This window comes from Schistocerca gregaria, chromosome 4 (genome assembly GCF_023897955.1).
Source record: "Schistocerca gregaria isolate iqSchGreg1 chromosome 4, iqSchGreg1.2, whole genome shotgun sequence".
Classification (NCBI taxonomy): Eukaryota; Metazoa; Arthropoda; class Insecta; order Orthoptera; family Acrididae; genus Schistocerca; species Schistocerca gregaria.
Window position 1 is genome coordinate 552,809,643 of NC_064923.1, and position 24,693 is coordinate 552,834,335.

Consider the following 24,693-nt stretch of genomic DNA (forward strand, 5'->3'; position numbering starts at 1 on the left):
AATTTACAATAAATTAAAAGGGAACAAGTGAATGGAGGTGAATCTAGGTCCACTCAAAAAAAAAGCTTTATGAGGCACTGATACTAAATCTTTATTACACAGTGGATGTATTAATGCAGGACAAACTAGAAATTTGAGCTCGATACAATGTGTTATATATGCTAAGAAACATCATTAGAGTTTTATTACTTATTTTAGTGCCATTATTTGTTAGTGTGAAAATCATTGTAACTGAATCATAAATTTTTGACATATTTCCTGTACACAAATAAAATGGATTAGAAATGTACATCTTGAGATGAATAAAACACGATTCATTAATACCATAAACATGGTATGCAGTTAATAAATATTACCCTCTCATGTGGAAATTAAAATGTTTTTCTTTCCATGGTTTATAAGTTATTCCTCTTTCACATGTCTTAAAAATGTTTCCATCAAGTTTCATTGTCTTACAATCACTCATTTGGATCCTTCCAAGCCGCAAAAGTTTAATTTAACAACCTTGTATAACAGTTATGAAATTTTGTGCTTTATCTGTAATGACATATTTAGTAGCATAAAATAATCATATGCAAATTAGTATCACCTTCAAAGCTTCAATTGCTGTAATTATTAATACAAACACATTGGTCAGAGACAGTCTTTTGGAATTATCAATTGAGAATGAAAAAATAATTGAAAGTAAGCACCAATCATTTCACTGCAATCTCCACACTGTGGGGAAAGCTTTTTCCATAATTATTAAATTTGGCTAGTAGTACTCCTGTTTACATTATACTTATGTATTTGAGCAGTAAGATTTTTGAGGAAAATTTAAGTGTATGTTGAAAGAACAGGCAAATGGGAAACAGAGGTAGTGTATTTGTTGCAGTAGACAAGAAACTCATATCCACCAACACAGAATTATAGCCACATGTGTAATTGTTTGGTCAAGAGTCAGTTCAAGGGGTGGGCATAAAATGAAAATTGGATCCTTCTATTGCCCACCAGACTCATCTCCTGATGTAACCAAAAATTTTAGAGAAAACCTCAATTCAATGGTACACATTGGCGTCTGCTGTGTAACAGCACAAGAGCACATAAACAACCTAAATTTTGATGCCTTGCAAATTTATTGGTTATTTTTCTATGACTGCTGTCAAATGAAATGTAGAATTGGTAATCTGAAATACATGGCACAAAATTTACCATGCTGTGCCACATATTGCTCCACTAGACTCAGTGAAAGTTGGCATCAGGGTCGTGAGTGCACCTTCACTTGTGCTCGTTTTAAGGAGCTTCTGCACATGCGCAACTGGCATGACATAATTGCCTCATGGGCCAAATATATATGAATTTGATGAACAATGTGCACAGTTCATAGTGTGCACTAATAGCCCTTACCACTCTACTATTAGTTAACATCAGTGCCATCATAACGTAGTACACTGCAGCAGACTTTTATCTACGTTTGCCATAAATCCTGCTAGGTGGTAGCACACTCCACAGATATGTGAATTTCTACACTGTGTAGTATAGACCAAAATTAGATTGTACACCAGCAGTAAGGGCTCAAAGGTATACATTCTGGATGTTCACATATTTTTAATTTCATATAAATATGAGAGTGTGAAATTAATACCATGTGCTGTATAATAGTTACCTTTATCGACATATTTGTACAACTTCAGCCACTGTCAATAATAATAATAATAATAATAATAATAACAGGAAGAAGAAGAAGAAGAAGAAAGTTAAAATAGAAGGGGAAAAAACCAAACATTTAACACAAGCCAAAAGAAATTTTACCAGACAATAGATAACACACACATTAAAATAGACAATCCATCAAACATAACAGACATGGAACACTTCTGGAGAAACATATGGTCAAACCCAGTACAACATAACAGACATGCACAGTGGATACAAGCAGAAACAGACACATACAAGATGATACCACAAATGCCTGAAGCGATAATTTTGCAACATGAAGTCACCCGAGCAATTAATTCTACGCACAATTGGAAAGACCCTGGAAATGATAAAATAGCAAATTTCTGGCTACAGAAGTTCACCTCAACACATTCACATCTAACTAAATTATTTAACAGTTACATTTCAGACCCATACACAGTCCCTGATACTCTTGCTCAAGGAATAACTTATCTGAAACCTAAAGATCAAGCAGACACAGCAAACCCAGCAAAATATCACCCCATAACATGCCTACCAACAATATACAAAATATTAACTTCAGTCATTACACAGAAATTAATGACACATACAACACAGAACAAAATTATAAATGAAGAACAAAAGGGCTGTTGCAAAGGAGCACGTGGATGTAAAGAGCAACTGATAATAGATGCAGAGGTGACATATCAAGCTAAAACTAAAGAAAGGTCGCTACACTATGCATACATTGATTACCAAAAAGCTTTTGATAGTGTACCCCACTCATGGTTACTACAAATATTGGAAATATACAAAGTTGACCCTAAATTGATACAGTTCCTAAACATAGTAATGAAAAATTGGATAACCACACTTAATAGCCAAACAAATTCAAAAAATATCACATCAAGCCAATATAGATTAAGCGTGGAATATACCAAGGAGACTCATTAAGTCCTTTCTGGTTCTGCCTTGCTCTGAACCCACTATCCAACATGCTAAATAATACAAATTATTGATATAATATTACTGGAACATATCCACACAAAATCACACATTTGCTATACATGGATGATCTAAAACTACTGACAGCAACAAATCAACAACTCAACCAATTACTAAAGATAACAGAGGTATTCAGCAATGATATAAATATGGCTTTTGGAACAGACAAATGTAAGAAAAATAGCATAGTCAAGGGAAAACACACTAAACAGGAAGATTATATATTGGATAACCACAGTGACTGCATAGAAGCGATAGAAAAACCGATGCCTATAAATATCTAGGATACAGACTAAAAATAGGAACAGATAATACCAATATTAAAGAAGAATTAAAAGAAAAATATAGACAAAGACTAACAAAAATACTGAAAACAGAATTGACAGCAAGAAACAAGACAAAAGCTATAAATACTTATGCTATACCAATATTGACCTACTCATTTGGAGTAGTGAAATGGAATAACACAGACCTAGAAGCACTCAATACACTTACACGATCACAATGCCACAAATATAGAATACATCACCTACATTCAGCAACAGAAAGATTCACATTAAGCAGAAAGAAAGGAGGAAGGGGATTTATCAACATAAAAAACCTACATTATGGATAGGTAGACAATTTAAGAAAATTCTCTATAGAATGAGCAGAAACTAGCAAAATACACAAAGCAATCACTCATATAAATACATCAGCTACACCATTGTAATTGCATAACCACTTCTACAACCCTTTAGATCACATAACATCAACAGATATGAAGAAAATAAATTGGAAAAAGAAAACACTATATGGCAAGCACCCGCATCGTCCAACACAGCCACACATCGATCAAGATGCATCCAACATATGGCTAAGAAAAGGCAATATATACAGTGAGACAGAAGGATTCATGATAGCAATACAGGATCAAACAATAAACACCAGGTATTACAGCAAGCATATTATTAAAGATCCCAATACCACAACAGATAAATGCAGACTTTGCAAATGACAGATAGAAACAGTAGACCACATCACAAGCAGATGTATAATTCTAGCAAATACAGAATACACCCGAAGACATGACAATGCAGCAAAAATAATACATCAACAACTTGCCATACAACATAAACTAATAAAACAACACATTCCCACATACAAGCATGCACCACAAAATGTACTGGAGAATGATTAATGCAAATTATACTGGAACAGAACCATTATAACAAAAAAAAACAACACCATATAAGAAACCTGACATCATACTCACCAATAAAAAGAAGAAATTAACACAACTAATTGAAATATCCATACCCGATATAACAAATATACAGAAGAAAACAGGAGAAAAAATTGAAAAATACATCCAACTGGCTGAGGAAGTCGAGGACCTGTGGCATCAGGATAAAGTTGACATTACACCAATTATACTATCAACTACAGGAGTCATACCCCACAATATCCACCAGTACATCAACGCAATACAGCTACATCCAAACATATATATACAACTACAGAAATCTGTAATTATTGATACATGTTCAATTACCTGAAAGTTCCTAAATGCAATGTAATATATACCGTACAGTTAAAAGGAAGTCACACTTGATCAAGGTCTGTGTCACTTTCCATTTTTAACCAGATATAACATCTGTGAAAGGAAAGAAATAATAATAATATGCATAATGTCCGAAAACAGGAAAACTTGTTTTTGTGAAATTTTGTCATTTTGTACGTAATTAAGTGCAGTTTGTGGCAAGAATGAAATACTATTTAAGCTTTTGCTACTCTCTGTTCCACATTTTTGTGTTACTGGGAATTTTCACACTTTTTTACCTTTTCAAACGAATGTACTAGATTCCTAATTCATATATTAGTTAACAAATTAATTTCTGGACAAAAAAACAGGCACTCACACAACAACTTACACTTATTGTACACTTCTTTGTTAAATGATAGCTTGTAGTCATGCTTATTTGATTTCGTCACTTTCTCAGACAAAAGTGCTGGTCTGGAATGCCCTAGTTTCTTTGCTGTCAGTAATAATCTATTCTGTTAGTGTTTAATAAGGTTCAAGAGAGTTCATATTGACACTCCACAGGAAAGCCAATTCCTTCACAGTAGACAACAATCAACTCCAAACACAAACTACCATTTGCGGAAATGATTAAATTAAAGTATTACTATCTGCCAAAAAGTTCACTTGACCGGAATACAAATGAGGCACTGAGAGCCATCAGGGCCCAAAGCAAACCAACTCTGACCTCCATATTTAAACAAATATCAGAGAAACCAGTGAGACAGCTTTTTGTGAATGTTCAGATACTATAGTTGATGAGAATTCTTCCAGGTTGTACAGCCTTGATCCATGGAACTTGCTGACTTGGTAAGACTCAGCACAACCAGGAGCACCTCCACAGATGTCCAATGTAGCCTTGGACGAAACATTAGGGATTGAAGAGTTCCATGGACCACAGCCATACAAACTGGATGAATTCTCAGAAGCTGAAACATCCGGTCATGAAAGTCTTCATTGTATGAGTATAGCTGATGTCCAATTTAACTTTACTGCATAGTGAGAGAATTTGCATATCTGTGGAGTGTGCTACCGCATAGTGGAATTTATGCAAATGGAACACAGATAAAAGTCTGTTGCAATATGCTACCACCTGGTGGCATTGACGTAAACTTGTTGAATGGTAAGGGCTAGCAGTGCATGCTGTGAACTTGGTTCAAATGGCTCTGAGCACTATGGGACTCAACTGCTGTGGTCATCAGTCCCCTAGAACTTAGAACTACTTAAACCTAACTAACCTAAGGACATCACACACAACCATGCCCGAGGCAGGATTCGAACCTGCGACCATAGCAGTCGCACGGTTCCGGACTGCGCGCCTAGAACAGCGAGACCACCGCGGCCAGCCATGCTGTGAACTGTGCACATTGCTTGTTAAATCCATATGTATTTGGCCTGTAAGGCAATTATGTCATGCAAGTTACACATGTGCAGAAGCTCCTTAAAATGAGGGCAAGTGAAGGTGCACTCACGACCTTGATGCCATCTCACTGAGTCAAGTGGAGCAATGTGTGGTACAGTGTGGTAAATTTACTGCTGTGTAATTCAGACTACCACATCTACATTATATTTAACAGCCTTCGAAGGAAATTAACTAATAAATCCACAAGGTGTCAAAGTTAGGGTATTCACATGTTCCTGCACTCTTACACAGCAGTCATCACTGGACATCAGTATATGTCATAGTCATACTGAGAGAAAAACCAATTTTGAGTGATCCTGAATGAGATATGGTACGTAAAGTTTTGGATTTTATCAGAGAGTAATCCACATGAGATGCTGAGAACAATAAAGCACATTTTCATCCATTGTGAGACTGTAGCATTTATTCGTGCTTGTGGCATCTGTTGAGCTTATGGTTTATCTGTACTGTAGGCCCACAATATACATATATTTGAACATTCATGGAAAACTGTTTTACTTGTTTCTCTGATAATCACTTAAATGTGGGGTGGGAGGTGGAGGGGGGTTGAAGACTGTGTGCTTTTGACCCTTACGGCTCTCAGCTGCCTCATTTGTATTCTAGTCAAGTGACCTTGTTGGTAGATAGTAGTACTTGAATTTAATCATTTCTGCAAATGGCAGTCTGTGTTTGGATTTAGTTGTCTACTGTGCAGGAATCAGCTTTCTTGTGGAGTGTCAACATGAACTCTGTTGAACCTATATTAAGCACTAACAGAAAAGAAAATTATCAGGAAAAGTTATCCGCAGAGACAGCAAGCCAGACTCATTTCTGAGAAAGTGATGAAATTAAATAATCATGACTACAAGTGAACATTTAACGAAGAAGTATATAACAAGCATAAGTCGTTATGTGGGTGCAACATAAGAATGCCTGATTTTCAGCCCTGAAGTTAGTTCATCTCCATGGTATATAGGCACTGTACAGAAACTTCCAAACAAACAGAGATTACTGCATAATAGATGTAACGCAAAGAGAGAGGTTACAGACAGAGATATACTGAATGAAATGTGTTTGGCTGTCAAGAGAGCACTGTGTGATGCCATCAATGACTACAATACCAGAATATAGTCAAATGACATTTTGCAAAATCCAAAGAAATTCTGGTCATATGTAAAGGGTGTTAGTGTTCAGTCCCTAGTGAATGAGGCAGGAACTGAAATTAGAGGTAGCTAAGCAAAAGCTGAAATGATTAATTCCATTTTCAAATGTTTCTTTATAAAGGAAAACCCAGGAGAACTGCCCCAAATTAATCCTCATACCACTGAAAAGATGATGAAAATTAATATTAGTGTCAGTGGTGTTGAGAAACAGCTGAATTTGTTAAAATTGAACAAAGCTCCAGGCCCTGATGCAATCACTGTCAGATTCTATATTGAATTTGCAGCTGTGTTAGCCCCTCTTCTAATTACAATCTGTTGCAGATCCCTCAAACAAAAAACTGTGCCCAGTTCTTGGAAAAAAGCACAGGTCACACCCATCTACAAGAAAGATAGTAGAAGTGATCCACAAAATTAAGATCCAATATCCTTCACATCAGTTTGTTGCAGAATCTTAGAACATCCAGAATGAGATTTTCACTCTGCAGCGGAGTGTGCGCTGATATGAAACTTCCTGGCAGATTAAAACTGTGTGCCCGACCAAGACTCGAACTCGGGACCTTTGCCTTTCACGGGCAAGTGCTATACCAACTGAGCTACCGAAGCACGACTCACGCCCGGTACTCACAGCTTTACTTCTGCCAGTACCTTGTCTCCTACCTTCCAAACTTTACAGCAGCTCACCTGCGAACCTTGCAGAACTAGCACTCCCAAAAGAAAGGATATTGCGGAGACATGGCTTAGCCACAGCCTGGGGGATGTTTCCAGAATGAGATTTTCACTCTGCATTGGAGTGTGTGCTGTTATGAAACTTCCTGGCAGATTAAAACTGTGTGCCCGACCGAGACTCGAACTCGGGACCTTTGCCTTTCGCGGGCAAGTGCTCTACCACATGCCCGCGAAAGGCAAAGGTCCCGAGTTCGAGTTTCGGTCGGGCACACAGTTTTAATCTGCCAGGAAGTTTCATCTTAGAACATATTCTGAACTCAAACATAATGAAATATCTTGAACAGAATGACCTCCTCAATAACAACCAGCATGGATTTCGAAAATATCAGTCATGTGAAACACAAATTGCACTTTTCTGACATGACATACTAAAAGCTTTGAATCATGACAACCAGATAAGTGCAGTGTTTCTTGATTTCTGAAAAGCATTTGATTTGGTACCACACCTATCCTTATTGTCAATAGTATGATCATATGCAGTATCAAGTGAAATTTCTGAGTAGATGGAGGACCTTTGGGTAGGGAGAACACGGCATGTTATCTTGGATGGAGAGCCATTGTCAGGTGTAGAAGGAACTTCAGGTGTGCCCAGGGAGGTGTGTTGGGACTCTTGCTGTTCATGATGTATGTTAACAATCTTTCAGACAATATTAATAGTAAAATCAGGCTTTTTGCAGGTGATGTAGTTATCTAGATCTGAGAGAAGCTTCATGAATGTTCATTCAGAGTTTGATAAGATTTCAACATGGTGCAGAGATTGGCAACTTGCTCTAAATGTTCAGAAATGTCCAATTTTGCATTTCACAAAACGAAAAAAATGTAGTATCCTATGACTGTAATATTAATGAGTCAATGTTACAATCAGCCAACTCATACAAATACTTGTGTGTAAGGCTTTGTAGGGAATGATCACATAGCTTCACTCGAGTGTAAAGCAGATGGTTAACTTCAGTTTATTGGTAGAATACTGGAGAAGTGCAATCAGTCCACAAAAGAGATTACTTACATATCACTCATGAGACCCATTCTAGAATATTGCTCATGTGTGTGGGACCTTTACCAGATAGGACTGACAGGGGATATTGAATGTATACAGAGAAGGGCAGCATGAATAATCACAGGTTTGTTTAATCTGTGGGAGTGTGTCATTGACGTACTGAAGGAACTGAACTAAAGACTCTTGAAGACAGGCGTAAGCTATCCTGAGAAAGCCTATTAAGGAAGTTTCAAGAAACAGCTTTAAATGATGAGTCAAGGGACATACTACAATCCACTACAGATTGCTCACACATGGATTGTGAGGATATGAATAGCATAATTACTGCATGTACAGAGGCATTCAAACAATCATTCTTCCCATGCTCCATATGTATGGAACAGGAAGAAACCCTAATAACTGGTACAATGGGATGAATCCTCTGCCAGGATGGTTTGCGGAGTACAGATGATGATACAGATGTAGAATGTTTGCTCGAAAGTATTTCTTGTAACATATAGGCAGGCTGGTAGCATTTACACCATAACTAGAGTCTGTAATGTGTGCATTGCCGTGTGGCATGGTGATAAACTTGCAGTCTCATATAGTGTTCATAGTTATTACATTTTATCTACCTAATCCCTTCAGACAAAGACCAATCTAATTTCCTCTTCTTGCAGCATGTTGAGGTTCACATCACTGTCAATTAGAAGTAAGTACAGTGCCATATATTCTGTGATCACACAGCAGGTTATGGTCATTGCAATAATAAAGTAAGAGTTTTGATTCATTACACTGTAGCAAACATACATTCATTCATCTCATTAAGTGATCTGCATTGACCTATGTACTTCTGTGCCATCACTACAATATTTAAATACTGTGAAAACACTGTAGACCTTCTACTCACTTCAAACCAGCTTACTGCAATGTTTATCCTACTGTTGCTCACCACTAATTGAACACGGATTGGTTATTATCACAAAGAGAAAACTCAACACAGCTATTATTGTGTTCAAGATATTCTTTTAATATGTTACAAGAAAAATATTAAAGATAATGTAATTTTGCAACTGAAACATTATAACAGTTGAAACAGTTGTAATTTTATATGCTGGAAATAATTTAAGAGTAAAGGAGACAACTTACCAAATAGTAGACGTGTTGACACATCGAAAAGAATGAAAATGGGCAGAAATTGCATTCCATCCTGAAATGCTGGAGCTGGTGGTCATCTTTGCATGAGGTGAGTGAATGGTGTGTGTCAGAAATTAAGAAAGTCAGCCTTCAGTTGCAAGGTAAAATTTTATTAGTTTACCTAGGTTTTGATGCCAATAATGGTATCTTCTTCGTAACCTATAAATTAACCCATACGGACATATGTTGCACATTGAAATACATCATCAATCTAATGATTTCATAACTAAGAAAATCATGGTACTTACAAAAATTACATTATTTTGAGAGCCAAATGTTGGAATGGCCGATGCTGTTTCCTGTCAGCTTTGTCCCTATATTGTGATTGTAAATTGAGACAGAATGTACAATTACAAAAATTAAATTATTTTGAGATCCAAACGTTGGGATGGCCGATGCTGTTTCCTGTCTACTTTGTCCCTTTATTATAGTGTGATTGTACATTGAGACACAATGTACAATCGCACTATAATAAAGGGACAAAACAGGCAGGAGTCAACATTGGCCATTTCAACGTTTGGCCCTCAAAATAATTTAATTTTTGTAATTGTACATTGTGTCTCAATTTACAATCGCAATATAGGGACAAAGCAGACAGGAAACAGCATCGTCCATTCCAACATTTGGAATTTTACCTTGCAACTAAAGACTGATTTTCTTAATTTCTGAACAATTCACAGTTGCTGAAGAGATGCACTATGTTAAAGATTTGTAAATGGTGTGTGTCTCTTTTTTACTGATGAAGGCTGTGGATGAAAGCTATATGTAAGTGTCTTTTAATCATGGCTATCTGCAACCTGCTGTGTCTTCTTTACAGTAAGTAGCAATCTGTGTTTTCCACATTGTCGATACTCCTAGCTGGAGTCTCCATTGTTTGAATGAAAACTTTGCTAGCTTTCTGGCAAATCCTTTAACAAATTAGGGTGCAATGTAGCTGCACAGGTGTGTGAGGGGGCGGCACCAGGAGTGTGTGTGTGTGGGGGGGGGGGGGGGGTGGTGAGTGCAGGGGAGGGTGTACTCTAGTAGAGCATTAAACGATGCATCCAACAGCTAGTGAAGTTTTCATTCTTTTAAAGGCACCTGTCGATGATACAATGCTCTTACTAATCAGTGATTTGTATCCTTTACTCCTAAATTATTTAAATCATGCCAGAACTTTCCTTACTATATTTTACACACTGGCATCTACAAAATTCCAGATGTGAAGTAAGCTAACATCAGTAGTAATGTTTCCGAGAGCATGTCTGGCATCTGAAGAGATGTTTTTATTTTTCAAAGGAAGGTCTGTTACTTAGACTGAACTGAAGCTCCCATATAACAAACAAGCTGTATTAATATTAATTGTCTGAGCATATTTGCAGTTTTGTAAACAGTAATTTCTTATCCAGTATTTAGTGACCATGAGAGAGATTTGTGAAAACATGTCATCAAGTACAAAATTCCACAATATGCTCTGTTTAAAACAGAAATTTTATCACATTGGTGTGACATAGTCATATTTTTCAGTAACTTCAATTAGTTTTGTATCTCAGCAGTTTTGAATACCATGCAGTAGTTTAGTGCTGGTAGTTAAGCTAGGTTATTTTCCACAAATTACTTTTGTGGCATAGTAATAGTTGCTATTGCTCTTTGGTACTGAGTAAGGTGCTATAGCTGAAATACACAGCATTTTGACAGAGTAAATGCTTGCCACCTTCAGATGATGTGTTGACTATTGGTGGGATACTAGAGGATACTAATTATTGTGGCCCAACTTAAGGTATGGTATGTAGGCAGTGGTATTATTAAATAAAAAAATAAAAACACCTCTCCATTGCAAAATGACAAAATAGGTTACTGGATGGACACCATAATAACTTAGTTCTTATTTTTCTTGTTGTGTTATCATCTTGTAGTTGAAGTGAATTTAGCACAGCCAGTACAGATTCCATATCTTGTTGGTGTCACGTGCTGTACATGGCCATCCACAGAAATTTATCCAAGAATGGGTAAGATTCTGACATTAGCATTTTTTATGTAACTGACTCAGACAGTTTAAAACCTGTCATTTCCAAGAACTAAGTTTGACAGGAGGTATAGAAAATTCTCAAATGACTGATACAGATCTACTTAGATTGTGTTAAGGTAGATTACTGTAATGCCTACATGCTAGGCATATTTCAATAGTATAAGCAAAGTCCATTAGTTCAGATTGTTAATAGTTTTATGGATACCACTTTTTTTGTTCCTATGATCTGAAATTATATCCTTAAATGATTAAATCCAGACTATCCAACAAGGTATGAAATACAACTAGAGAATATTGACATAAAAATTTATATTAGGTGGACAATGAAAATTGAAAATCTCAAATATAAAAACTAGAATCCTATTAAGCATTAACAAAAATAATTACCAAAAAGTGCTCCACCAACCATCTTTTGCTTAATCAATTTCAACAAGATCCATTACCCTTTGTGTGCTTACATGATCATGTTAGCAGAGTTCTTCAGTTACTTTCATACTTTATATTTTTTCAGTGATGGTTAGCGTAACTAAAGTTGAATGAAATGTATTCTGAAAATGGGTGGTTGGGTAAAGAGTAACCCACAGCCAGCATTCGACTAGACATGAGAAATCTCTCAAAACCACACTGCATTTGGGTGACAGAGTTGACTTTTAACATCCTAGGATTAAAATAAGGGAATCTTCATCACTTCAGTTTCTTACATCATTGTGCAGCCATGCAAAGATGCAAAGTGGGCTGCAGAATTTGTAGCTCTCTAATGGCATGTGGCAATGTGTTACACCCAGAAGAGTGGGAGAAGGTCATTATATCTGCAGAGGAGTCCCTTTCAACCTGGAAATTTCATATTTTTTTCCTCTTTTTAGTGCAGAAAATTTACTTCCCTTTATTCAGCTGATGCTTTTGGCATTGTAACTAAGTGTATATGTATGAGTGCAGTAGGGCTGTGTTCTTCAGAGCCTGCTACAGTATCTCTACCTTGTAAAATTGAGTATATAATCGAGATACTGGGTTTCTTCATTCACAGATAAATAGTAAACTACTGTTGTTATTATGTGGTGCAGGAAAGTGAGTCTGCATCCTTGTAGCAGGCACATACAGTGCTACCATGTTTCTGTTATGCTGCGAACTGACATTGAAACACACACACCAGGATGTTGGACTAGCCGCTTTCTCCACCTTAATAAGGGCTGTATGAGGAAGCAACAAAAAAAATATAGAGAATTCTATTTCAAAATGGTTCTGTAAAGGTTTTTATCCATCTGGAATGCACAATGGCACTGAAACCACTGCCACACCAAAGTATCAGTGTAATATCCCATGAATACCATGTAAACCAAAAAAACTACAAGATATATAGTATACATAGTATTTCCCATCATCCTTGACACTGTTAAATCTCCAGTTTAACAGATCCAAAGAAAACCACTGTTAGAAATTCATAAGATTTTTGTAACAAATTGAAAATCTGTACCCAAGGTCCCAGGAGGGGCATGCGTCCACACTTGCCCTCCCTTGTGGATGCCTCTGACTTCCTATATATTTAGATATTATTTAAAACAACAAGCTGCCACTGTGCTGATGCCCTATCATTGCCACTGTGGTGACACTTTGCATTAAATGTAGCCTTCAAACGTATGACACCACATCAAGATGTATGAATACATCTAGTTATGAGACTGAATGGCTGGCCACTACTTACCTAAAGGAAGCAAAATTCTTAACAATGTTGATAGCCACATGTAAAATCACTAGAAACATTTTGACAGAACACATGCTTTCGCCATCTAGCACCTTCCAAGACACTTCTCTTCCTCTTAATCCATCTTTACTTCTCAGAATGTCTTCATCCTCTCAGGATCTAAGTTAACACAATGCATATTAGCATAGAATTTTTGACCACCTACTCTCTTCCTTCATGTTTGTCTCCCCTCATTTTCACAACAGGTGGGTCCCTTTCATCTCAGCTCTAATTGTTCTGACCTTCCTCAACATGTTCCTCTCTCCTCCCCAAGGAAGGAACTCATAGTTCCAAAATCAAGGTATGGTTTCTTATTCGTGTCTATCAGTAGAACCAAGAATTTCACCTTCTGAAGGTAATTACTGGACAGACATTCCTTCTCATAATTTTAGGCTTTTCTCGAGTGAATTTTCCTTTTCATACAAGTTAGGTACCACAGTTCAATCAAAGTTCATAATTTCATGTCATTTCTTGTAAAAGGTGTTCTCTTTCACTAGTTTAACATAATAAAATTAGAGTCAATTTTCCAGTTACTGGATTACACTTGCCATTTGGTAACACTGTTTTACAGTTACTTTCTGTGAGTTTTTCTATGACAAAGCATTTTTGTTTTTCTGCTCTGTTTATCAGCATTACTGTAGCCTTCTTAATATTAATAATAACTTAATACCAACATAATGCTACAAACATTTATATTTTGTTATTTTATGCTTTAATATCTCAGACAATCTAATATTACAATCTATGAGTCTTTCTAGGCAAGAAGTTCTTCGTCGTCACTTTCCTTGGCAGCATTGTTTGGATTGCTGCCTTTTCATATCTCATGGTATGGTGGGCAAATGTTGCTGGGGACACCATAAGAATACCGCCAGAGGTAAGGCTGCAATATTTTTCTGCTTTTCTGTAGTTGTTAACTGTTAACGTGCAAGTTTAGTTGAATAATTTCAATGAAGTTTAATCATCACTTCCACTTTCTGATCTTTTATGTTACCTATTTTTTTTTAGCATTCATAACTTACATTATATTGCTTGTAAATTGCTGATGGTGATCTCTCTAAAGCAGATTATGATTATAAAAACATTATTCTAAAGCTATTGTATGCTGCTATATTTTTACTAAGCACACTATATGGTACCATTGTAAAGATCTACTGCACTTGAGCACTTGGGCCACATTAAATAATTCCAGCTATACTGATAGCCAGGTGTGCAAATAAGTAAAGAAAACTCAGTAAATGACCTTACACATAATCATTATCTTGAATAGTTTCCAGCCCCATGCTGAGTCTATTTGAAATATAAGCCTTCCATCTAGTCCTGTTTTCCATCATCTTTCTGTGTTCACTTTGGTACAGTCCTTGTCTCTTTCTTCATCACACTCCTCCACACCTTCCTCTTGATCATATCCTTCACATATCCATTTCATATATCTTCTTGGGAATCCTCTTGTTTTTACATTCTCTTTAATTGCTCATACCACCTTAGCCTTGCTCTGCAAGGGTTCTTTCTTTACCAATTCCCTAACCCTTTCATTTCTCATCTTATCTTTCCTTGTTATTCCTGTCCTACTTCTGAGAAGTTTCATTTCACATGACTGTAACATGCCTACATATCTTTTCTTCATTACCCATGTTTCAGATGCATAGGTCAAGACTGCAATGTAGTGACCTCTATACAGAAGGGGTTATGAAATTTTAACCCTGGATAGCTGATGCCGGTTGGAACCAAAATTACCAATGTTGTATAGGACGACAATGCACGAAACACAAACTTGGTGCCACGCGCTCTGATCGGCCGTGGGATTGCCCTGTTGTCAGATGCTCTTGGACAACACATGACCACGAACAATTTTCCTGCCACAGATTGCAATGTATTCAAGGAAACCACATGCTCAGTGATTGCGCACCTTCCTTCCACTCTGGGAGTGAATCAGCCCGACACACCCATTGTAGTTTGATGATAAGACGTACCGGAAACAAACCCATCAGCAGCTGTTAGTTCATGTACAGAAAATCTTTTACAGATTATTTGGCCCTGAAAAGTACCTTTTTTTGTAGCTAGGACATTGTTTACGTAAAGCAGGTGCTTGAAGAATCGGCAGCCCTCTGACGCAACACAAGTTTGGCGACGCCGAACAGTGTTTCTCTAAACTCTTTCAGAGATTCCTAGCATTGCCCTGATGTGATTGGCAGCATGTTGAAGGCAATCCATTAATTCCTCTTCATTTCTAGGTGGTTCGCTTCCAGGTGGTTGAACAAGAGCCTTGAACAATCCCCACAGGATTCACACTTCGCAGGAATGCTTCTGCCTGTCTGCCTCATTCACTTACCTCTTTCTCATGTCTTTAATTTTCCTGTATCACACTTATCAAGTACATGACACTTCTCACCTTCTTCAATTTTCCACCTCCAATCTTTATTCTGCTAGTTGGTCTATCTTTCATTCCAGATGTTACCAGGATCTCACATTTGTTTACATTAAATTTCATCCCATACTGTCTCACAGTTTCTTCCCAAGTATACAAATGCTCCTAAATCTCCTCCTATGTTAACCCAGGTCATCAAGTCATCCCAAAATACCATTGATTTAATCTTGTCTTCGCCAGTTTTCCTTCCACCTTGACCATTATCTCATCCAAGATCTAAATGAAGAGGAGAGGTGACAATGCACTACCCTATTTCACATTACTTGTTTGCCAGAACTAATCTGTCCCTTCATTTCCCGATTTCACACAACTCAAGACTTCCACATAACATCTTTTCCACTCTGCCTGTACCCTCTTTTCCCATGTCCTTCTTTTCTGGTGCTTCTAGACCTTCCTTCTATAAGCACTATCAGATGCCTTTTATATATCAAGAAAGTCCATCACGAGGTCTTCCCCAAATTTATAGTGGCGCTCCTGGGGCTGCTTTACTGCTCCCAGTTCTGAAGCCATGATGTTCCCCTCTCACTCTGTTCTCGACCATTGTTCAGATATGCTCTCCAGATTCTTTTGACATACCTGATTTCAACAGTTACTTTGTCCACACATGATGCCTTTCCTCCCTGCATCTTGTTCAGTGCACTTCCACTTTTTTCATGTCAGGTTCTTTTCTCTCCCAGAGTTTACTTCTGCTTCCCTTTAGCCTGTTGACCTCATCTCCAAATCCATTTGGATTTAGCAAATGCTCAAAGTACTCCTTCCTCACTAACTTCAGTGTCTCTTTGTTACTACCCTTCTCATTTAAATATATCATTGTTGAATCCTCTCTCAAACTTCTTGTCTTACATTTGACCATTTCATACAGTACATTCTTACTTACTGCCTCTGCTATCTTCCTCCATCATCTTTGTCCATTCTTCCAGTGACTTTCTTCTCTTCTCAGCCACTGCCTTACTTGCCTAGCTTTCTTCTGTTTCTTATAGTTCTCTCTTGCCATTTTGGTCCTTTCTCAGAACCATGGTCTGAAGGCATTGTTCTTCTTTCCCACTACTTTCTTCACTCTTTCATTTCACCATGGTGTCTCCTTTCACCATTTTCTGTTGCTTGTCCTTCCACATATAGCTACTGCAGTTTCTACCAGAGCACTTTTAAATTACCTTTGGTAACCTTTTCCTTATAATCCCCAGATATTCTTCCTTAACTTTCTCTTCCTTCAGTTTCCATACTCTGAGTCTCCTTTCCTGGTTCTCTGTCTTCTTCCACTGTTCCTCATCACCAGAAGCTGAAGGTCACAATCCAATACCTCTGACAGTAGTACCTTTATATCCATTACAGTCCTCCTCATTTCCCAGTCATATAGCATGCAATCCACCAAAGATTTCTGCACTAAATTCTTACTGTATTTTTGTCTCTCTTTCTCATAAAACCATGTTATCTATCACTAAACCATTTCTCTTGCAAAATTCCAGCAATCTCTTTCCTTCTTCATTTCTATTTCCACATCCTTCTGCTCCCAACACATTTTCATATCCTTGTTTTTCACTCCCCCTCATGTGCATTTACATCTCCCATGAGTATTATCCTTTATCCATTCAACTGCTTTTGCAGTTCTTCCTCAAAGTCCCCCTCCTCCTGAGATGTACAGCCAACTTGAGGAGCATATGCCTGAACCATCTCCATACTTCTTCCCTTTGACATTACCCTGTCTTCATTATTCTGTCACTTACCCTCTGTATCTCTTCTCTTAGACCATCCCTCACTGCTCCCACTCACTTTTGTCTTCTTTCTTCATTTCCACTCCAACATAAAACATGTAACCTTTTCTCAGTTCCCTACTGCCTCCTCCTTTCCATTTTGTCCCTGCCATGTCTAAAATATATAGTTGTCTCCTTCCCATCATATCCTCTGCCTTTTTTTTGTCAGTGTTCCAATGTTCAGAGTTCCAATTCTTAGCCAATTTACCTTGCAGGGTCATTGTCTTTTATATCCATCATCTCTGAGGCTACTTCTGTTGTTGAAAGCTGGTTGTTGGTCCACAGTTGGTTAGCTAGACCTATCACAGCTTCACGAGAGCACTGTTAGCTGTGACTTTTTGGAGTTCTTAGAGGGTCTTCACAGTTACCATATTGGTCCTGGGGCATTCAAAGTCCCCATTGTACTTCACCCCTGTAGACTATCCCATACTTTGCAGTGTTGCCCTTACACAGTATTTAAAATTAATGATGCTTCTTACAAACACTTCAGAAGAAACTTTTTGGTTACCTACTCATATCCTGAGTTGTAACAATTAAACCATTTTCTCCACTGATACAGTAAGCCTTACAGTGTATCCAGAGTGGAGTTCTTCTGATTCATTATTTGGCCCATACAATGTTTTTTTGTCTGTCACCCACCACATCTTCCCTTTATATTTGTCAGCTTTAGCACAATGCTACATCATCTTCATCAGTCCATTAAGCACTTCATAATTTACCAACGAGATTCTTTCACAAAATTTCCAAAACTGTCAGGTAAATAATATCACATAATTTCACCTAGCACTTTTCCTCTAGCTCTACATTAATTTCATCATCAGCAAGCTTGCCATACAATATGTTAACAATGGCAAAAGTTTCCAATTACAGCTCTTAGAACAATTAATGTAAGAGTTTTATCCTTGAACCCCAACAGTTTTATATTATCGCCATGATGCTAACAAGACTCATTTTTGATATGATGTGAAAAACATGTAGTGTCAGGCCTGTAACTTTTGATGTTTTGTTCCCTGAATTACACTGGACACACAGCAGTTTTCAAAAATGCACACAGTGAATAAGACTGTTGTTGCATAATACTGACGATGAACAATAAGTGAAATTCGTCCCATTTTTTTCATCCAGTCCCCACACAAAATCTCATTTACTCATGCTTGTAGCTATATTTTTGACACACCACATCATATTTAAGGTAAAATTGCTTCATAAATGACACCAAAAAATTAAAAACTCATGATGATTGGCCAAAACAAACTGGAAGCTGGTTTGGATCACTAAGGCTTCTAAGGAGATATGATGTGAAGGTCACCAGTTTTCTATTACCATAAATACCAGACAAGCATCATGTGCCAATAGTAATGTGATGGTGCTATGGAATTTTGCTTCTTCCTGAGTGCCATGAGAGGGACAACTCAAATTTTCTGGCATGTGAAATCTGTGATATCTGGCTTTTCTCAGCTGTACCAGACTTAGGTGTCCAGAGTACTGTACGTAAGTATAAAACTGGAAAGAGAACAATATTATTTTCCAGGCTTATAAATGCCATGTAGCACTGCGAAGGTCCAGGTACTGATTAACTGCAGAAAACCTTACAGCTTTTCACACAGTCAGAAAAAAAGCAATACGATTTGAAGTGTCACAAACAATTGCTTTAAATCATAACTGTGTTGCACTTTATGTGGGTTTACTGTAAGCAAGGAAGCCCAATATTTTGTTTTGGAATGTAGTCACTCCTTAATCAGGTTTAGTATGGGTTCAGAAGATAAGTCAACTCAGAGCTCACACTATGTATCCTCATAATGTACAGGACTCACTTGGTCTGTAAGACTACATCTAATGCTACCAGTCACATACCACAGATTTGTATAATCCAATACATGATAACTGCAATTTCTTTTCTGTCAAAGGTGAAACAATATACAGTTGTATGAAAGATTAGCTGCATTGAACCATTCATTGGACTGAAAAACACAACAAAAATAATAATCATATGACATGAACTGTCTTTGATTTCTTGAAATCTTAATCACACAGATTCCATTAATTTTGTTGTTGTAAATATTATATGAGCATATGAGAATTTAACAATGTAATTACTCAAGTTTTACCACCATCATTTAAAGTGAAACAATGGAAAAAGGAATAAGTATAAATTTGGACATTGTTCAAGATGTGCATAAAAAAATTCAGTAAGTCTTGTATCGAAAGTTAGTGTCCTGTTTATGTAGGAGTGTGATATTTATAATAATCGTCTGTAAGTGAACGTAGACTTCTGTGTATATTTACTTCAAAAATAATCCTGCATTAACAGGTATTAATGTCAGCCAAAAGCTGAAAATAGTGTTGGATAGCTTCTATTTAGGATTTCAATAAGATAGTATCTAATAAAAATGCTGAAGGAGAAAGGAAGCAAATATTGGCTTGTGGAGGAAGAGATATTCTTGTTTAACACAGAGAATAAGATATGGAAATAAAGTAAGTTTCCATCAGTGCTAGAGTAGAATTGGTATACTGTACAAAGAAGAGGGAACCACATAAGATGAAACATAACTTTTAGTGTACACCGAAAAACGGATTGGTTAAGGCACCTCAAAAACAGAACCAAGCTCCCTAAGATTCCTTCACAATTTATGTACTCCAGTATCAACAGCAGCAGATGTGAGGAGGCACATGTGGAATCAAAGGAAGGATATCCTGAGCTCATTAATGCCAAAAAAGTTTTCCACAATACACTATTCTTCCACACTGGTAAACAGTAGCTAATAACTTCAAAATGGTAAATTGGTATGGCAACATTTCATAGTTTTCTTTTTCAACTAATATTTCTACTTGTCCTTTGTGCTGTAGTCTTTTTTTCTCTGCAAGTTTTTGCATTCTTCCTACAGCAAATCTTACATCGTCCTACAAAAATGATAAGATTGTTCTACTCAAATATCAAATGTTCTCTTCCTCATACATAATTATATTGTGCTGCCTCCTTCTTTCTCAATTTGTATATCCACTCACGTTCACCTTCCAACACACTCCACATAATTTCCTCACTTTCCAGTCTTCTGCTCCTAGATCACAACATCATACTTCAAATTTCTCTAATCTTGAAGTTCAGTTTCCAATAACTATTTAGAATATTCACAAGTTAAATAAAGTATCAAAATTTTTGGTACGATCTACTTGCTTCTTGGAGATATCTCTGTAATTCAGTATAGTATGGCATGTAAAAACATAACTATGATGTACTTCCTCATGTTACAGATTGTCAACTGTGACATACAGCTCACACTTTTTCCAATACTGTAGAGACCTGTAACAAAGTGTCACTTACTAACTGTATTTCTATTAAAGGTGATGGGGCTCACATTCCTTGCAGCTGGAACTTCCATCCCAGATCTAATAACAAGTGTCATTGTAGCACGGAAAGGTTTTGGTGATATGGCCGTATCTTCATCAGTTGGCAGCAACATATTTGATGTAACTGTTGGGTATGTATAACAGAAGACAAAACATATTTAGAGTATATAATTAAATCATTAAAAGCAAGCAGTTATGATAGTTATTAGAAGGGTGAGACATGGTGGTATCAATGACAAAATTCCATTAAGTTTCACTGACACTAAAGTCTGTGCCATAAATATTATCAGAATGTACCACTGCATGATGTGAACATCCGTCATACAAAAAATAGTCTACTGCATAAGCAGTCAGTCATATTTGTCTAAAAAGCTTGAAACCTGAGTGGGTTATTACAATCATGCAAAGGATAGAATGTGAGTTGTAATGTTTGCAAAGAAGTATACAGAGTGTATCATGTAAAATGTGCACCACAGATATAATGGAAATGGAAAGAGCTATTGACACATGGTTTTCTCAGTATGGACTGGTAGTTAGGGACTTGTACTGTCAGTCAATCAACAGATTGTAATAATACTTGCACAAACATGATACTTTTTTTCAGAATGAGAAAATACTTTTTAAATAGAAGCTTGTTTATTGACACTAACAAACTAAAAGTAGGGTAAACGAGAATGTCAGTGGTGTTTGTTGAAGGATTCTAATGTGAGTTGTTTACAATATATTGTATTTTGAAAAGTTCCCACACTGACACTTGTAAAATACCTGTGGCACCACACACCAAATAACACAAGTCCATACACTAGTTATGTGGAATCTGACCAGCAATGAAACAATTGACCATCACAGGTTGTGTTCAAAATGACAACCGGCAGTGGCAGTATACACTTCCAGTCTGGCATGGAATCTCTGCTGTGCACATGCTAGCATTTAAGTGGAGATGTCCAAGCAGATTGCAGTAATGTGTCATTGTATATCATCAGGTGTACTTGGTATGTCCTTGTAGACAACATCTTTCAGCTTTCCCCAGAGAAAAAAGTCTACAAGCCTCAAATCTGGGGAAGGTACAGGTTCTCTGCAACCAATCCAATGATTTGTAATGAATTTGTGAAAATCTGCTGCAGTACCTCATGCACTATGGTATGGCAGCCATCATGTTAGTACTACAGGTTCCTCCTAGTCCACAGAGGAATGTCTTCTGGCATCCGTGGAAGATGATCTGTTAGGAGGTTGCAATGATTGTGCACATTCAGTGTTCTGTCTGTGAAAAACAGATCTGTGATCTGATGGTTCACTATCCCACACCACACATTTACAGCCCATGGACACTGACGCTCCACTTGTTGAGGCCAATAGGATTGGTTCAGTGGTTTACCTGGCCATGATTAGTAAATATGACTTCATCATCAAACAAGATACATGATCAGAGTTGGCAGAAGCACAGTGAAAGAAAACTTGGAAGATGCAGCTTGCAACAGTGGTTGTCATGCTTATAGGAAGGAACACTGAATAACATTGAGAATTTGGATCAGGCCCAGAAGCATGCTTGAATACCCTAATGGTAAGGCAGCTGTTCCAAAATGTAGGAAATTCAGGATAATTATTCATCTAATCCTACAATGGAACACCACATAATGACTGACATGACAAACTTCATTAACTATAGAAAACAACTTATTACAATGGGTATACTGGTCATGGAGTGGCTCACTACAATGGTCCAGTAATACAAATGCTGAGGTAGAAGTTTACTGAGTTTGAACTGGCTGGGCCATCTGCAAAGCTGTCAGCTGGCCTAACAGCTGTTAGCCAGCCAATAGAGTGTGCAGACAAGACACTGCACATCTCCATGAGTGGTAGCTTCTGAAAGTTGTCGAATGTCGGTGACAACAGTTATAGCTGAAAACACTATTAATAAAGCAGTACACTGCATTTTTAGAAAAAGTAAAGACTCAAAGAATGCTCATTTTGAATCTTCCATTAGAATGTGAGATGGATTAGTGAAATGAAGGGATAACTGAAGTATAAGCAGATGTGTCACTTGTGTTAGAAGATCACTTGGCACTCACCGAAATTAAGCAGATATCTGTAGCTAATGTCATATTAATATAGTACCAGTAAAAGAAATGGGGTGTGGGTATATATACAAAAACTGGTTTTAATTCAGAAGCTCTTCTGGTTAATGAATATTATACTGAATAGTTCCTCAAATCCCGTGCCACAAATGTGGATTTGGAAACACAAATGATAACATTGCTGACAGTTTACAGTTTATCAGCATAAAATATTTTAATTTGAAATAACAAATAATGGAAGATCCAGGCCATATGGAATAAAATGTTTAAGACAGCTTTACAATCACAATGCATTTTAATTGAAGATTCATTATCATTACTTTTATAGTGATTTTTCATCAAGTGACACTGACTGAGGACACCTAGTGTGAAACTGGTGGAAGTAAAGTTGTGAGGATGGGTCGGGTGTCATGCTTGGGTAGCTCAGATGATAGAGCACTTGCCTGCAAAAGGCAAAGGTCCCGAGTTCGAGTCTTGGTCTGTCACACAGTTTTAATATGCCAGGAAGTTTCATATCAATGCACACCCCACTGCAGAGTGAAGATCTAATTCTGGACACCTAGTGTGTTTGATGAAAGTCTTAGGTTTATTTCTCTATTATCTCAGTGATTTAAATGTTACAATAGAAAATTGTTTATCTGATTATGGTGGTTAGATGTGAAGAACAATAAAATGTGGACTGATTAAGTGTTTATCATAAGACAAAGATGGCAATAAAAGAATCAAACATTGCCCATGTCAATGTTAACAGAGAACTAATGAGAAGAAGGGAAGAGAGCTAAACATCAAACTCTCAAAATATAGAATTTAAAATTGTGTTCACTGTATGCTTTCCGACACTTTGCATATTGTTTTCCACTAAAAGAAGTGAAGATAAAATTAAATAGATGTGTGGACAATAGATGGATGTAGTTTTCATGACAGAAAGCACAGAGTCACTTTCATTGACTAAACCACCAGAAACGGAGGAGTGTAATTTGGTGAGTCCCACAGGGCTTGATACTGGGTCCTCTCTTGTTGTTAATATATGTAAATGATATTAAATAAATATTGTACAAAATTGTATTAATTTTGTAAGTCACATAATCACCAGCTTTGGTAAGTTCACAAAATATACCAATAGGTTAATTTTTCTTCTACAGATTTTCCAGCACTTAATTTATTAAGTCTTGTATTGCTTTCTTTGTAGAGAATCCTTCACAGAAACCAAATTGAGAGAATTGAGAGGCAGTTAACAACTTCTGCTTGGTTAAATGAGTCAGTATTCTATCACCAGCCATTTTTTCAAGCACTCTTTTAAAAGAATAGGTATATAACTACAGATGGTTTGCTTGTCTCCAGTTTTATAAGTAGATGTAACTACTGCATATTTAAGTCTGTCAGAAAATGTTACTTATAACAGATTTACTTTTGAGTGACCTGTTTAAGGGAAATACTCTCAACTCAGCATAAGATTTTAATAATCTTCTGGAAATATCATCATACCCAACACAATTACTATTTTTTTATTGAGGTGATGAATTTTGTAATATCGTTATGTGTTGCAGTTTTAAAATAAATGTCTGTTGGTGGTGCATACAGCCTTCACAAGTAAATTTAATGCATTTGTATCTGGTTGTTTATTGATAGGTGAAACATTTTATGCCACAAAGTAGTTAT

The 24,693-nt window shown here is 36.9% G+C and overlaps 1 protein-coding gene across 1 annotated transcript in view; it reads left to right on the forward strand.

Moving 5' to 3' along the window:
* The window catches only part of LOC126267806 (sodium/potassium/calcium exchanger Nckx30C), a 1,385,039-nt gene that overhangs the window by 1,327,844 nt on the left and 32,502 nt on the right, over window positions 1–24,693 (forward strand). The window contains exons 6-7 of the mRNA XM_049973112.1: window positions 14,194–14,309; window positions 20,954–21,090. Coding sequence (XP_049829069.1) covers window positions 14,194–14,309; window positions 20,954–21,090 — 253 coding nt within the window. The remainder of the gene's footprint in view (window positions 1–14,193; window positions 14,310–20,953; window positions 21,091–24,693) is intronic.